This window comes from Lycorma delicatula, chromosome 1, assembly GCF_047948215.1.
Source record: "Lycorma delicatula isolate Av1 chromosome 1, ASM4794821v1, whole genome shotgun sequence".
NCBI lineage: Eukaryota > Metazoa > Arthropoda > Insecta > Hemiptera > Fulgoridae > Lycorma > Lycorma delicatula.
Window position 1 is genome coordinate 328,064,645 of NC_134455.1, and position 17,730 is coordinate 328,082,374.

A 17,730-nucleotide genomic window follows, 5' to 3' on the forward strand; every position below is an offset into this window, starting at 1 on the left:
ATTGATATTGTTTTTTAAAGGTGGCAACAAGGATCCTACTGTTAGTTCTCTTATTGGTCTTTGATGTTCGTGCCTGTAATTGAAAGGTTTTTGAGAAAGTGTGGTATCTCTGTATTATTTGTAGGTTAACTACTGAGCACTTATTGATGGACAGCCAATATGTCTTCCAGACTGGCAAGTGCACAGAGGATACCATATTGAATGTGATGAATATTGCTTCTTCCAGTGTATGTAGGTGTGTGTTAGGTGTTTTTCTGGATATATCCCCGTTGCTTTTAATAACTTATGGTAGCCCTCTGCCTTGCTTCAAATGCAGAAACGAGGTTGTACATTGAATGAAATAAAGATTCTCTCAAGCTGCCTGTGCATGTGAGATTCTCAGATTGTGGAGTCTCCAGCATGAAATTTAGTTCAGAAAAAACCACAATGATGTTGTTGAAGGGTCAGCTGGCCAATTCACACCGAGCATGGGTTTCAGTGGCCAGCCTTTTCATTAGGTATGTTTCTCGTCAGAAATACTTGGGGTGTAATCCTTGATGGAAATCTTCGATTCTAAGAACACCTTCAATATGTTGCCAAAAAGGCTGTTGCTGCCTTTTTTGGAATTCACTGAGTTATAAATCTTAATTGGGGGTTGTATTTCTGTGCTGTGTGTATCCTCTAAATGGGTGTAAGTGAGGCTATTATGTTATATGCTGTGTCTGTCTGAGCTCATCGCATGACCTTTAGGTGTTATAGGGACATTCTTTTGAGAGCCCAGTGTCTCCTTCTGTTGGCTGTTGTCGGCGGTTACAGGATTGTGTTGCAGAAAGCAGTCTGTGTTATTGTTGGCATTAAGTCAATAGATATTCTTGCCGTAGAATGTAAGGAGTGTTATACAGGATGGTCTTCTTACTTGGTAACATATACAGGAAATTGAAGACCAGGATTTTACATCTTGGCAGGCCAGGTGGGCTGAATCCCTTGTTGGTCATTACATACATGGCATATTTCAGATTGTCTGATTTGCGTGCAGTTAGGTGGATTTTCCCCAATCGGTATATACACAATTCCTTTCTGAGCATGGTGCTTTTCAAGAGAGATTGGCTAGGTTTCATTCAGTATATTCAGGTCTATACCCGGATTGTGTAGTTGATGACACGGTGGACCACGTCCTTCATGTCTGTTCCCAGTATGAGGCTGAACATACCAGAGTAGTTAGAGAAGTTGAGAGAGTAACTCCTTTCTGAATCTCTGAGTTAACTGGGAGGTCTATGGGGAATGGTCAATAGTGGCTGGTTTCCTTTTGTTTCCTTGCATTACATAGATCGGCTGAAGGTGTTTAAATGGAGTAGGATCCTGGGTGGCTAGGGTTTCAGCTGAGACATTTGATTAGCTGAGGGTAGGCATTTTGGTAACAAGCCTTGGTTAATTCAAAAGCAGTGGTTGTTGAAGTTGGGTGGCAGAGCTGTTTTTGGTGAGGAGGTGACAGCGCTACCGAGGGCATGGTTGTCTATGCATCCATGAGCTGTGGCATTGTCTTTCCAAGAGCGATATTGTAGGAAAAGTAGAATGAAGAGGTCTGAAAGAAGCCTAAAGCGAAATTTTGGCTGAGATATTAATTTTTATTGATGTAAAAGTCTGCCGAGGCATTCCAACTGAGGCCTGGCTGATGACTGTGAGATATAATCAGTTAGATAGTGTAAAAACGACCTCCAGTAAAGCCCCTCAGGCCTTGGAACAGAGGGTATGGTGTGGCAACTGGAATCGCCACAAGGTGGGTGTCTTCCTCTACGGGGTTGGGATGGTTGGCTTAATTCTTCTGGTTGTTCACTGGAATGTTCATACTTTGTAACATATTATTGTGTTTGTGTTGTGTAAATCTGTATCTGTACCATATTTTTTATAGTTCCAATTTTATTCTAGCTATCAGAATTTGCTTTTATGTCACTAAAATCTGTCTTTAGGAATCATAAAATTTTGTAGATGGTGGGAAAGATTGTGTTCCTATAGAATGGTTTCTTTAGTTACTGAGATCACCTCTTAATTTATGTTGAAACTACCTCAGCACAAAAACTTAAAGCTAACTCATGCTTATTAATAAGAAAATTAAATGAATGAAAAATTACTGTATACTTATTATCATAAGAGATGTTTAGCATTTTCTTATTCTTTTATAATAGAATATAATGTGCTAATAGAATATGAACAGACTGTAGAAGAAGATGTATCATAGTATCCTAGTAAAATTTATGGGTAAGAAATACTCAGTAGGAGAGAGTCCATTAGATAGTATGAGAATCATGGTTTTTTTTTTTAATGTTAAAGTAACCAAAAAAAAATAGCTAAAGATAAAAAGATAGAGTATAGCCAGCAGATTGGAACAGATTAATGTATTACTAAGCTTAAACATACCAGAAGAATAAGTCTTTACTGTATCTGTTCCTACAGAAACAGTTACAGTAAAAATAAATCGATCAGTAATAAAAGGAAACGATTAAGATGGTAGAGAAGGCTTTATGTTACAAGAATACTATGTAAGCTTGGGATAGAAAAATTTATATAGTTATACTAATATAGAAAGTATAACAAAAATGATGATTGTGCCCAGAAAAATATCACATCTTTAGTAGTAAAATGAATAGATGATGCAAAGCAGTAAAATATATTCTTTTAAATGGTGATTAAAAAGAATAGAAGAATAGTCAAAGTAAAACATCAAATTTTAATTTGCTGTACTACTCTTACTTTAAATGAATTGTTTTACAAAAAAATATTTAAATGTTACTCTAGCTGGGTTAAAGGTATCAATGTCAGTGCACGAAGATGAAAGATGTGATTGACAGATCACATTTGATGAGACAATTCAAGTAAGCCCTTCACTTTATTCTTAAACATTAATCTATTCACAAAAGAAATTTACATAGGAGCTCTATATTTAGATATATATATATATATATAAATTAAAAAATAACTAATATGATAAATTTAAAAATAATTAATGAATAATTAAATATTATTATTTAATAATAATTAAATTAATGTATTAAATTATACAGCGTGAGCAACATAAAACCGAACTCATAATGAAACTGCTACCCAACACTATTTATGAAAGACTGTCACACAACTAGCGCAACTAGTAGATGTACGAGGTGCGACAATAAAGTAATGAGACTGATGTGAAAAAAAATGTTGCTTACCGTTTTAGTCATGTTTAGTGTTGTCTCCTTCAAAGTAGTTCTCCTCTGATTGTACACACTTATTCCAGCACTTCTGCCATTGATGGTAACATTTCTGGAACTCATCTTCTGTAATATCCTCCAAGACCCTCGTCACAGCTTTTTGGACATCTTGTGCTGTTTGAAAATGGTGTCCCTTGACCGCCATTTTGACTCTTGGAAATGGGAAAAGTCGCACGTAGCGATATCTGGTGAAGAAGGTGGCTGTGGTAGTACTGAAATTTGTTTTGAGGTTAAAAATTGCTGAACTGACAGAGCAGTATGGGATATGGCGCATTATCGTGATGCAGAATCCAATTATCAGCAATGTTGGCACGGACACGAAGAACTCGTTTACGAAGTCTTTCTAAAATTTCCTTGTAGAAATATCGGTTAACTGTTTGTCCAGGAGGCACCCACTCTTTATGAACAATTCCCTTGGAATCGAAGAAGCACACAAGCATGCATTTCACTTTTGACTTTGACATGCGAGCCGTTTTTGGCCTGGGTGATTCCTTTGAGCACCATTGCGAACTTTGGCGTTTTGTCTCTGGATCATATTGAAAAAACCAACCTTCATCACCAGTGATAACACGGCTCAGCAAATCTGGATTGATTTCCGTTTGCTCTAACAGATCGGCTGCCACATTTTTCAGTGTTTCTCGCTGTTGTTGTATGAGATTTTTGGGGACCATTTTTGCACAAATCTTTCTCATACCAAGATCTTCAGTTAATATTAGACGAACCGTTTCTCGATTGATGTTGAATTCTTCTGCAATCATTTTCACGGATAATCTTCGATCAGATCGTACAATTTCACGCACCCTGGTCAAGTTGACATCTGTCCGTGAGGTTGATGGTTGTCCACTGCAGTCTTCATCTTCAACATTCGTTCTGCCTTCACTAAAAATGTTATGCCACCGAAAAACTTGAGCTCTTGACATAACCTCCTCTCCGAAAGCCTTCTGAAGCTTACCATAAGTTGTCGTGTTGTTTTCACCCAATTTAACGCAAAAAGAAATGGCATACCGTTGCGCAATATTTTGCGGTTTCATTTGTGTGATGAGAGACACAAAACACGTGTTCACTTATTACAGCACAACTCACGACTGAGCAGTTGCATCAATGTGCCGCTTGGACTAGAAGTAGCTTATAGACCAAGGTCAAAGATGGTGTGCCTACGCAAGCTGCAGGGTTGCCACATCTTCCAAAGAAAAATCAGTCTCATTACTTTATTGTCGCACCTCGTATATGTTATTACTGATTGTTGCTGCCGTTTTTCAGGTGGTTACGTATCAGTGCAGTATATGTTTTGTTGCAGTGCAGTAATTGCGAGTGCGGTTGTGTTTGTTTAAAATGTCTTCTTCAATCCAGGAGAGGATAGTTATAGTTGAGGAGGACTATATTTGTTCTGGATTGTTTGAAGAATCATGTCAAGTATTTGTAGACAAATTTCCGAATTCCTGTATCCCAGTGAAGAGTCCACCTTCCATTAGGACTCCGTTCAGGCCATTGCCGATATCGAAAATAGAATTACTGCCAATCCATAAAAATCAGTATGCAAGTTATCCCAACAATCTGGTGTTAAATACACATCTTGTCATAAAATTCTTCATTAATTAAAACTGAAACTATACCGCATTACAACTGTGCAACAACTGAAGGAGACAAGACAAACCGAAACAATTTGATTATTTTAAATGGCTTCTTGAAAACATTGTTAGTGGACAAGTAGAGTTGTCTACTTGTGATTTTTTTCCTTTGGGGCTACTTGAAGGGGAGAGTTTGTGCATCTAATCCCCCAATATTGGTAAACTGAAGGTGATGAATATTCAACAAAAAATCAATGCAATTGACAATGTTTTGTGTCAGACTACTCTCAGTATGATAAGTTGAGCACAAAAGTGTATCGATGCTCAGGGTGGTCATTTTGAACATCTTTGTAACACTAAGATAAATAAAATTTACAACATTTAAATTATGTTTTTTGTTTTTCTTATTTAATTTACCAGTATTATTCATAAAATTTCATTCCAACATAACCTACTGATTCTGCAGCGGTTACATTAAGGGGTTTGGCTTTATGTTACTCACCTTGTATAATATTTGTAGTGAAATTGCTGCCTGCTGTTGTCTTAGATGGAATGTTTCACTAATCTGTGAATACTAACAGCACTTCTTTATATTTACACCACAGTTCATTTTCACAATTTTTTACTCTAATGTCAACAAAAAAGAAAAAAAATGTATAAATTAGATTTTTAGAAATCTGTTTATACAGATATATGAAAGACACAATGAATTATTAAAAAAAAAAAAAATGAAATGTTAATTTTCTTGCTGTGGTACTATCACCAATATACTTAATTTCAATATAAATGTTTGTTTGTGGTTAAAGGATACTGAATTTTATTCAGATATTTTGGTACTTAGGTTATAATGATGTAAATTTAGCAAACATTTATTTTTGCCACATTGATCAAATGGATTTAAAATTATTTAAAATTTTAGATGTAAAATTTGTGAATAGAATTTTAAAATTGATAACTTTTTAAGATTGTCTGTAGTTGTGTAAATTTCAAATACTTTGTTACCACTTTTATAATATTTCTCACTTTATTTTTGTAGTGAGTATTTGAAACATTTTTTGACCTTACGGTTTTGATTAGAAATAATTAAAAAGAAGAACTTAGTTTTGGAGGTAGTATAGTTTTTTTCAGCTTTGTGTTGAGAATTTGTTAGTTATCGAACTTCATAATTAGTGCATTGTCTGATCACCTTCCCTATTTATTAATTACACAATATTGTTGTGATATGAAAATGTACATATTTTATTAAATTTACTGTTTCTTTTTTTTATTTAGGTATTAAAAAATGAACGACTTCAGGAAATACTTAAGGATGTCACCACACAGGCTTTGGAGGAATCTAAAGTTACCTCAGATGAGTCTGCTTACTCTGCCATGTATAGGAGACAACAGGAAAGAGCAGTTAGATTACTTAAAGGTCTTAGATCTACATTTTCTGATTTTATCTTGAGGTATGTTTTACTGACTTAGCAAAGCAAGGTCCTGTTTTAATTCTATATTTTGGCATTTCATCTGTATGTTTGTGATCCAAACTCCAAAAACAATAAAATTGTTAAGGTTTTGGCTTTGTTTTGTTAAGGTTTTAAATTATCAAAATTCAAAATTAAACAATTTATTTGTAGTTCTTCAAAAAGACATTGTCCTAATTAAAAAAGTGCAGATATGTATAAAAGGTAAGATAATAATTGTCATGCCGTAAATTGAAAATGTCGAAAATAAAATTCATCATTTAATTATAATTCTTCAAAAAGATATTTTCCGAATCAAAAAAGTACAGATATGTATAAAAGGTGAGATAATAATTGTTTTTCCTGCTTCATTTTCTCAAACACAAAAATATACACCGTCAAACATTTTCTTCCTATATATTGAATATTAAATATTCATAAATATTAAATATTTTATTCCTGTATTAATATTGTAACTAAATGATAGAACCTTTTTAATATAAAACAATTAGAAATCATCAAGAAATAATTGGAAAAAAACAATTTTTTTTATATTCTTGTATATGTACTTGTAACAAACACAAATCATATAATAAAAAATTCATCAAATTTTCTCAAATATGCTGATTGAAAATGCAAAACTCTTGCCAACCAAATTTCATACTGTAAACAACTTCGTTAATCCTAATAATTCATGTTCCATAAGTAAGTGTTCTATTTATTTACTTGCTTTTGAAAGACAATAATTCACAATGCAAATCGTATGACTGATCATTCTCTAGTTCTAAATCCTAATTAGTCATTCATATGAACTTATATGGTATAAAATAATTTTATGCAATTTGGGAGTATCATGCAAAATAATGTGCATCTTAATTTATATAATTATTTTTTAATTTTTCTTTAAAATATACTTAATTTTTTATCTTTCAATTTTTGACAAAAGTTTAAAGTTAATGAAAAAAATATGATCTATTATTTTTAATTCATGATAGTATCAGATGATACAGTCATTGAAAATAATTAATTATCTGAAAAAAATATTAACAGTTCATAATTTTCTTTGTTTCAAAAATGAATTCAATTCTAGAAAAAATGTTGTATAATTTCAAAATAGTAAAAAAAATGTAAATTTTGTTCACAATATTGAAATATGTTTTAATAACTTTTTTATTTGGTAATTTAATTTTTTCCAAGCTAATTAATGCACAATTAGAGGCAGTACTGGTAGTTATGATACTTAGACTGAAGATGACATTAGAAATGATTTTGTCACTTTGAATGATCAAAATATCAAGGAAACATTTTATTAAAGTTAAAATTACACAGATTAATATTGTGTGACTTTTTAACCATTAGGAACATATAATAAATACATATCAATAGAAACCTACAATGATAATTAAATTATTTCATATAATAAGTTATGTAACATTCACTTTAAATTGTCACAATGACCTGTACTGCCCTTAATGTTGATCTTTGATCAACACTTGATCTGTTCATTAAGTGATCTTTATATTGAAATCAGAAATTGATATTATTCTTTGTAGAATTTTTTCACCATAACAGGCAAAGTTGAACTTATTTTTTTTGAGATTGTAATGCATTTGCATAGAAAAATAAATAACAATGTTAAGCGTAAAATATTGAAGTTTCATTCAGATTCATTCTTAAAAGTATGAAATTGGGCCGACAAGAGTTTTTGCATTTTCAATGAACATATTTGAGAAAATTTTATGAATTTTTTATTGTATGATTTGTGTTAGTTTATGTATATACAGTATATATTTAGTATATACTATACTTATTTACTAAGTATATACTACTTACTTGCTTGTATAATAAGTATATACTTATATAGTATAGTATGTTACTTTACTTATATAGTATATACTTAGTATAAGTATATATACAAATTTATAAAAAAAATTGTTTATCTCCAATTATTTTTCGATGATTTAATTTTTTTTTTTTTTATATTAAAAAAGTTCTATCATTTAATTATAATATTAGTAGAGAAATAAAATATTTAATATTTGTGAATATTTACATGAAGAAAAGGTGTCACATGAATCGGTGGAATTTAGATAAGCTTGAGGAAGAAGAAATAAAGAGGATTTTTGAGGAGGACATTGCCAGAGGTCTGAGTAAAAAAGATAAGTTAGAAAATGTAGAAGAAGAATGAGAGAATGTTAAAAAGGAAATTCTTAAATCAGCAGAAGCGAACTAAGGCGGAACAAAGAGAACTGGTAGGAAACCTTGGGTTTCAGACGATATATTGCAGCTCATGGATTAACTTAGAAAATATAGTGATGAAGAAAATAAAAGGAACTATTGACAATTAAGAAATACTATAAACAGGAAGTGCAAACTAGCGAAAGAAGAGTGGATTAAAGAAAAATGTTCAGAAGTGGAAAGAGAAATGAACATTGGTAAAATAGACAGAGCATACAGGAAAGTTAAGGAAAATTTTGGGGTACATAAATTAAAATCTAATAATGTGTTAAACAAAGATGGTACACCAATTTATAATACAAAAGGTAAAGTCGATAGATGGGTGGAATATATTGAAGAGTTATATGGAGGAAATGAATTAGAAAATGGTGTTATAGAGGAAGAAGAGGAAGTTGAAGAGGATGAAATGGGAGAAACAATACTGATATCTCAATTTAAGAGATCATTAAAAGATTTGAATGGCAGAAAGGCTCCTAGAATAGACGGAATACCTGTAGAATTACTGTGCAATGCAGGTGAGGAAGGGATTGATAGATTACACAAACTGGTGTGTAATATATATGAGAGTGTTATAGTCATGATACCAAAGAAAGCAGGAGCAGATAAATGCGAAGAATACAGAGCAATTAGCTTAACTAGCCATGCATAAAAAATGTTAACTAGAATTCTGTACAGAAAAATTGAGAGGAGAGTGGAAGAAGTGTTAGAAGACCAATTTGGTTTCAGGAAAAGTATAGATACAACGGAAGCAATTTTAGCGCTCAGATTAATAGTAGAAGGAAGATTAAAGAGAAAAAACCAACATACTTTGCATTTATAGACGTAGAAAAGGCATTCGATAACGTAGACTGGAATAAAATGTTCAGCATTTTAAAAAAATTAGGGTTCAAATACAGAGATAGAATAACTGCTAATATTTACAGGAACCAAACAGCAACAGTAGTAATTGAAGAACATAAGAAATAAGCCATAATAAGGGAGTCTGACAAGGATGTACCCTATCCCCGTTACTTTGTAATCTTTACATGGAACTAGCAGTTAATGATGTTAAAGAACAATTTAGATTCGGAGTAACAGTACAAGGTGAAAAGATAAAGATGCTACGATTTGCTGATGATATAGTAATTCTAGCCGAGAGTAAAAAGGATTTAGAAGAAACAATGAACGGCATGGATGAAGTTCTACACAAGAACTACCACATGAAAATAAACAAGAACAAAACAAAAGTAATGAAATGTAGTAGAAACAATGAAAATGGACCACTGAATGTAAAAATAGGAAGAGAAAAGATTATGAAGGTAAAAGAATTTTGTTATTTGGGAAGCAGAATTACTAAAGATGGATGAAGCAGGAGTGATATAAAATGCCGAATAACACAGGTGAAACGAGCCTTCAGTCAGAAATATAATTTGTTTGCATCAAAAATTAATTTAAACATCAGAAAAAATTTTTTGAAAGTATATGTTTGAAGCGTAGCTTTATATGGAAGTGAAACTTGGGCAATCGGATTACCTGAGAAGAAAAGATTAGAAGCTTTTGAAATGTGGTGCTATAGGAGAATGTTAAAAATCAGATGGGTGGATAAAGTGAAAAATGAGAGGTGTTGCGACAAATACATGAAGAAAAAAGCATTTGGAAAAATACAGTTAGAAGAAGAGACAGACTTGTAGGTCACATATTAAGGCATCCTGGAATAGTCGCTTTAATATTGGAAGGACAGGTAGAAGGAAAAAATTGTGTAGGCGGGAGGTCACATTTGGAATATTTAAAACAAATTGTTAGGGATGTAGGATGTAGGGGAAACTACATCCGAAATGAAATGAAATGACTAGCACTAGATAGGGAATCTTGGAGAGCTGCATCAAACCAATCAAATGAATGAAGACAAAAAAAAATGAATATTTAATATTCAATATATAGGAAGAAAATTTTTAAAGGTGTATATTTTTGTGTTTGAGAAAATGAAGTAGGAAAAATAAATAACAATTATTATCTCACCTTTCATACTATCTGTACTTTTTTGATTCTGACAATGTCTTTTTGAAGAACTATAATTAAATAAATTGTTGAATTTTTATGTTTTCAATTAACAGCAAACTCTCGCCGAAACCTTAACAATTTTATTGTTTTCAGAGTTTGGATAACATCTGTTTTTTGTTTTCTCTTCATTCGTTAAATTGAAACTGGTTTTATTATTATATTTATTAAAAATTCTGGTATCTGTCGTGTGTTTGCTAATAACTTTTCGTCAGTTGTATTCACCTATCTAATAAAAAATTTAATTTGTTCTAAAACTAAAACATAAACGTTTTTGGAATTTTGTGGCCAACTTTTTTTGGCAGTTAATATATAAAGCTTCAATAGCTTCAATCCTGTTTTGATCATGCTAGTATAATGTCCTTCTTTCATTGACTGTCCGTGATGAATTATTGTATTTATAACGTTATATTTTTTCCCGAATAGTTTGCAAGCATCATTAAACACTTTTTTTTATTCCTTTAGTTTCAGTTATTTTGCATAAACATATTGCATCGTTTTCAAATAATTTTGTTTTAAAGATCAATAGTTTTACCAAAATTATGAATTAAATCTTGGAGACTTATTTTTCTTTAAATTATCTGTTTTATTATCTATATGTAAAACTTAATTACTTAAGATTTATCATTTGCACAAATAATCGTGTATTGAGTAGTGTGTTCTATAATGTTCTTGAAAGGTTCAACTTTGTCTATTAAATATGTGAAAAATTCAACAGCATCTTGATCATTGAATATTGAAATTCTCATGTACAAATTTTCTTATTTCTATCATATCTATGTTTGCTCTATTTATATATTTTTTTTATAGTTTATACATTATCTTATTCTTCAATAATGCACAATTAAACAAACATCGAATAACTGAATTAGCATAACATGAAAATTAATCACCATTAGATAATCTGTACAATTCTCTATCTTTTGCATGGTTTATATCAATTGCATCATTCGATTCTTGGCACTCATTTACGTGTTTAGGCATAATCCAAATATTATCCTTGACTTTTTTTAAATTAATTTTTCCCTCTTCAAGAACTAGAAGATCGGGCCTATATTTACTTTTTAATCTATTGTATTAATACATTGCTTCAGAACTGGCCTTAATTGTGGATAGATCAAAATTGATCAGATGAAATCCCTAAATAAATGTTGTTCTTGAAAATGCGATGTAAGCTTGACCAACTGTAAAAATATTATTACCAGCACCTATGAAGGCATTTTATATACTCATTCCTTGTGATTTATGTATGGTGATAGCTTAAACATATAGGAAATTGTTTCCATATGACAAAAACTTTGTCCATCAATTCAAATTTAACACTTATTCTTACAATTGTACGTTCTTCCTCAGAAGATAAAGTAATCATTATTTGGTGAATATCATTTTTATCATCAACGTTTTATTCACTTATATACTTGATAATATACTTATCAGTATATCAAAAATAAAAGTAACTGATAAATAAACTTAATATGCTTCAATAAGAACTTTTTAAACCGGGAGCAAGTATAATTTGATTGCTTCAACTAGAACCAGTTTTGAAGACTCTGCAGCAAAATATCAATGCTTCAATTAGAATCTACTGAAAATCTCAGAGCATTGATTGTGTTATGCTTCAACAAGAATCTGTATACAAAACCGAGAAGTTTTATGATTGCTTTGTGGAAAACATATATGAAATACTTTGGAGTAAAATTGTAGCTAATACTGCAAGCTGAAAAAAAAAAATGAAAATGAGTATTGAAATCAAAATATAATTTTCAAGATTTAGTAAAGCTTTTCTAATTTCGAAATTAAACTAAAGTATTTTTTTTCAAAAAATATTAGAAATATAAAAAACTTTATTGTATTTATTCTACTATTTATTTGACTAAAAAATGCTTAAGATATACTAGAAAAAGTCAATTCATCTTCAGTAAAGTTTTGAGGAAGATTAAATTTTTAGAGTGTTCTCTATTATGCAATATATCATGAAAGTGTTCCAAAATTATTATGAAAGTTGTCTTTTTTACGAAGTTATCCAACTTTATCTATTAAAAATAAAACCATTACAAATTTAAAATTTACAGTCATATTCAGACTTTTTTTAACCACAATGTATGATATCTATTTATGACTAAAAAAATGTTAAAATTATTATATGCTAGTAGAATGTATTTCATTTTATAATTAAATTTAAGAATTTACTTCAGTTTAGCCTTACATCACTAAATTGATTTTTAAAATTATAATCAACTTTTTACTTGAAAAAATATGAATTGGATGTATACTTATGTACAATATCAACCTTATAAAGACCTGATTAAAAAACATTAAATATTACTCATTGTTAGCATTTACTTATTTATTCTAAGGTTAAAACTTCAAATGATAGGTTATATTGCACTGAAGCTATTATTAAAAAGTATTGTTGTTTTGTGTGTATTTTTAAGAATGAGAGCATCAGAATTATAATTCAAATTACCTATGAAACTAATAATATGTAGCTGATAGTCAGTCAAGTTGAGAAGATTTTACCCAGTGCACTGAAAAAATTTAACCTAAATTGAAGAGCAAGATTCAACTCAAGTAGAACAGCAGCAATATATTCAATCTGAAATCATGCAATTGGTTGATTGGTCGATATATCAAGTCTAGTCAATAACTAGTCATCTGTTATATAAGATTCTTCTTATTTTTATGAAAAAACAACTTCAAAATTCTCATCAAATAAAGCACTTGGTCTTCATGAATGAAAATCTTTTTTTCATTTTTTTTTTGCAGAAATATGCCTTCATGTAACTAATTAATATGTATTCCAAATATGAGCTAAGTCAGACCAAAAATACAGTTTTTCAGAATATCATGATCTCAGTGCCACCAAATAGTTCTAATTGTAGAATATAACTTTTACCAACTTATTTTTGTTTTATTTATTACTTTTTTAGTAAAACTAGTATAATCTTTAAATTTTTCTTTTAAATTTTATTATTTCAAGTATACATTATCAAGTTTTTGTACGCTACCTAGTACTATCAAGTACTGCTATCTAGTGACGTGATTTGTAAACAGTTTAGGAGAAAATATCAGGGTTAGAAGAACAGAAATTTCACATCTTAAAATAAAAACGTGAAATTACAAAGATTATCATATATTTATCAACAAAAAAAACCTATACTCATTAAGATCATGTAGTTCTGTGATTATATGTTGCTTTATTTCATCAAAATTATTTTTTTTATACTTTAAACAATTTAAAAAATTTTTAAATGTTGATTTACAAATTGGTCAGAGTAAATAAGTCTTCGGTGTTTCTGCCATTGACAAACTCTCGCTGGCATCATTCTACCGATCGATTTGATGTAGTTGTGGCCAAATATGTTTTTTAAATTTTATAAAATTTTTCTGAAAATTTCCTTGCTGTTAAGTGAAACATTGTATGCATAAGTTTTTCATATTCCTGATGCAACCTACTACATCATCCACCATTTCCGCTTTGTCTTTCAGGAATTACATCTGTCCTTCACTTGACTTTTTACTCTTATCGTTAAGGCTGATGTCATCGGATCATTCTCCTTCTACTGTACTGCACTAAATGTTTTTCACAATTCTTTAGTACAGATTATTTTTTAATGTTTTATTCTCAGACATTCTTAACCAAAAAAAATTTAATACATAAAAGATATTAAAAAAATAATTTTGGGGATATTATGGAACTGCTCATATGACATTATGGAAGTAACAGTATGGAAGTAAGATATTTTTGGCAATGATTAAACACCTTTTACAATCTATTAACAAACAACTCTACTCTGTCTTTTATTTTAATTTTCACCTTAGTAGTTGAATATCATTATAGAGCTCAGTTCGTTAAAGTAATAAAATCCAGTAAAAAATTATGTAAAAAATAATTGTTTTTTTTTTAAATTTGACCTTGTAATGATCCATACATGTGTTTAAAAAAGTTAAATTACCTTCTAAAGAGAACACATTAGATTTTTTTCTGGAGCAGTTTGAGTTACATACTTATAAATAATACTAATATTATATAATTATTTTCTAAATATAATTTAGAAAAATTTTATTTTGCTGATTAAATGTTCAACAAAAATATATTTTCAGATAAAAAAAATCCCAGTATTAGAAGTAAGTAACAACCAAAAAAAATACATACTATAAAAACCAGCTGTAAGCATATAATTAAGGAAAAAGTAAAGTTTGAACATTGTGGCCATGTTAGGAAAATAATTTATTTAATTAAAATTTTTAAATCTAGATTTTTGAAATGTATTAAAATTATAATATCAGTAACAATAATTCTACAAGAGAATACCTACCATAACAGTCACTCAGAACAGCAGAATAACTCATTTTATATCACTGACCTATACCTCTATATTTTAATTTTGCAAAATTTTATTGAATATTTATATATACTGATAAAAATAAGATCTCTGCGGACACACTTTATCATGAAAATAGAGAAAAAAATAAGCATTAAATATTTAATAATTAGTTTTTATAGTTATTTATGTGCTGCTGCTAGAATGCAGTTTGCTAGACTATCATTACTTATATATTTTCAATTTTTTCTTGAATTATTGGTTTTTTTTTAATTTTTTAGGTTAGGAGCTTGGGTAATGACTAAAGTTATGTCTCGATTGTTTACAAGTGTAGTTGTACATCCAGCTCATATTGATATGCTGAAGAAGGCAAGTACTACTGGACTACCTCTAGTATTCATACCGCTGCATCGCAGTCACTTTGACTATATTGTTATCACGTATATTTTGTGTTATAATAACATCAGATCACCATTAGTGGCTGCGGGAGAAAATCTTAGAATACCAGTGTTTGGGTATGATTCCTTTTTATTAAATTATATTGTCTACGAATTTTATTTGATACATGTTATTCTTCAAAAGTGTTAATGTACATAAATATTAGACAATCATGTCATTCTATACAAATAGTTAGCAGCAAATATCTTTAATATATCTGTTATCTTATATTGTGTAGGGAATATCTTGGCAACTCATATCCCTAGAGAATATTTAAAAAAATTTTAATTAATAAAATTTTCTGAATAACATAATTTTAGATAGCTGATTGGGCCACAGGAAACAGCCAGAAATATCATTATTCTAACCAGTATCTGCGGTTTGGTGAAAATGTATGCTTGCATAATCAGAATAGACTGCTGACGATGAAAACATGAATATCTCAAGAAGAACCAGAGTAAGAAATGGGTGACCAAGAATCTCCACTGCTTTACCACCACCAACCTGCAGTATTTCTTGCTACCTGCTGTCAAACAATTTTTTCAGTACCATTTTAAGGTTAACATCTAAGGTATTTTAAAAAATAATCTAACATTTTAGGTTTGGCTTATCTCTGGCCACCTGATGGCTACCCAAAAAACGGTTATTTTAAAAAAATTTTTTAGGTTAAGATTCTTAGATATTTACACAGCCATCACACTACCACCAATTTTAGGGGCTCAAAAACTAAGTGGGTTTTTTCAAACCCATCCAATAAAATTTGAACCCAAAGTTCCAGTCAGACTTCTAACTTTAACTACCTGGTAATTAGTAAAAAAAAAAGATTTTTTTAGGGAGTCAATGTAATGTATTATGGTGGATTTCAGTCTGCTATAGTCATCACTTCTCGCCATCCCAATAGCTGACTTAAACAGCCCTCCTCAGAGCCACTAATATTTTAGGGTCCTTTGTTACCTTTTGCTGATACTAATAATAATATTAGATTTTTTTTTTAAATGTTAACATTTAATACAGAGATTAAATATTGTATGAAATCTTTTTCTTTTAATAGAGGAAAACAAGAATGATAATTTTTTACAGCTGGCCATGGCATGGAATTTTCTTCAATTCTCTTCTAAATTACATAGTGCTATTGCAAATTTATGTATCTATATTTGCTTGAGCCTCAAAGTACAAATCTCAATTACTTTTTACAATGATTCTTTGTTGTCTGGTTTGTTTTGATGCTAGCCAATCCTTGGTGTTTAAAATTGATTAATAGCTTTGTAGTATTTTTTTATACTATGGGATATTACAGTTTCTATTAATGAAATAACCTCGTTAATACAAGTGACTAATAACTTAAAAATTATATTAAATTGTTATTATATGAAATTTATACTTTTACACTTATTATTCTATTAAATTAATTTTTTTATTATATTATATTAAATGACTTAATAACTTTATCTAAATAAGTAATACAATTAATATAATCACAGTGTAAAACTGTTGAAATTCAACTTTATGATTGATAAAAATATTATTAAACTATTATACAATAAAATAAACATAAAAAGTGCCATAAGATATAATTAAAAATTATAAAATTTACTGCAACCATCCAGAAAATAGAAAATTTGTGCTGTCACTGATGAGTGACCTCTAACATTGCTTGCAATTAGTTATCAGCTGTATTAGCTCCCTTTATGTAAATTTCAAGAATACATCTTACTGTTTTTTAAGCATTTCAAATGTGTGGAAAAGTACACCATCCAACCAGTTGTGAAATTTGAAATGTGATATGGCTTTTAAAGTTCATTTGTTTAAAATTATAGGAAGTAAAGATGTATAGTGGTGAAGTTATAATTGATGAATAAATGTGAGAAAATGATTTACTTTTTTTTTGTCCTCAGTCATTTGACTGTTTGATGCAGCTCTCCAAGATTCCCTATCTAGTGCTAGTCATTTCATTTCGGTATACCCCCTACATCCTACATCCCTAATAATTTGTTTTAAATATTCCAAATGTGGCCTCCTGCCTACACAATTTTTTCCTTCTACCTGTCCCTCCAATATTAAAGTGACTATTCCAGGATGCCTTAATATGTGACCTACAAGTCTGTCTCTTCTTTTAACTGTATTTTTCCAAATACTTTTTTCTTCATGTATTTGTCGCAACACCTCTTCATTTTTCATTCAAAAGCTTCTAATCTTTTCTTCTCAGGTACTCCGATTGTCCAAGTTTCACTTCCGTATAAAGCTACGCTTCAAACATTTACTTTCAAACATTTTTTTTTTGATGTTTAAATTAATTTTTGATGTAAACAAATTATATTTCTGACTGAAGGCTTGTTTCACCTGTGTTATTCGGCATTTTATATCGCTCCTGCTTCATCCATCTTTAATAATGCTGCTTCCCAAATAACAAAATTCTTTTACCTTCATAATCTTTTCTCTTCCTATTTTTACATTC

The 17,730-nt window shown here is 30.0% G+C and overlaps 1 protein-coding gene across 8 annotated transcripts in view; it reads left to right on the top strand.

Annotated features, from left to right (window-relative positions):
- mino (glycerol-3-phosphate acyltransferase mino) overlaps positions 1 to 17,730 on the top strand; it is a 155,345-nt gene that overhangs the window by 92,040 nt on the left and 45,575 nt on the right. For all 8 annotated transcript variants that reach the window (XM_075382111.1, XM_075382108.1, XM_075382110.1 and 5 more), the window contains 2 exons: positions 6,065 to 6,240; positions 15,119 to 15,352. In XM_075382111.1, the coding sequence (XP_075238226.1) occupies positions 6,065 to 6,240; positions 15,119 to 15,352 (410 nt within the window). The remainder of the gene's footprint in view (positions 1 to 6,064; positions 6,241 to 15,118; positions 15,353 to 17,730) is intronic.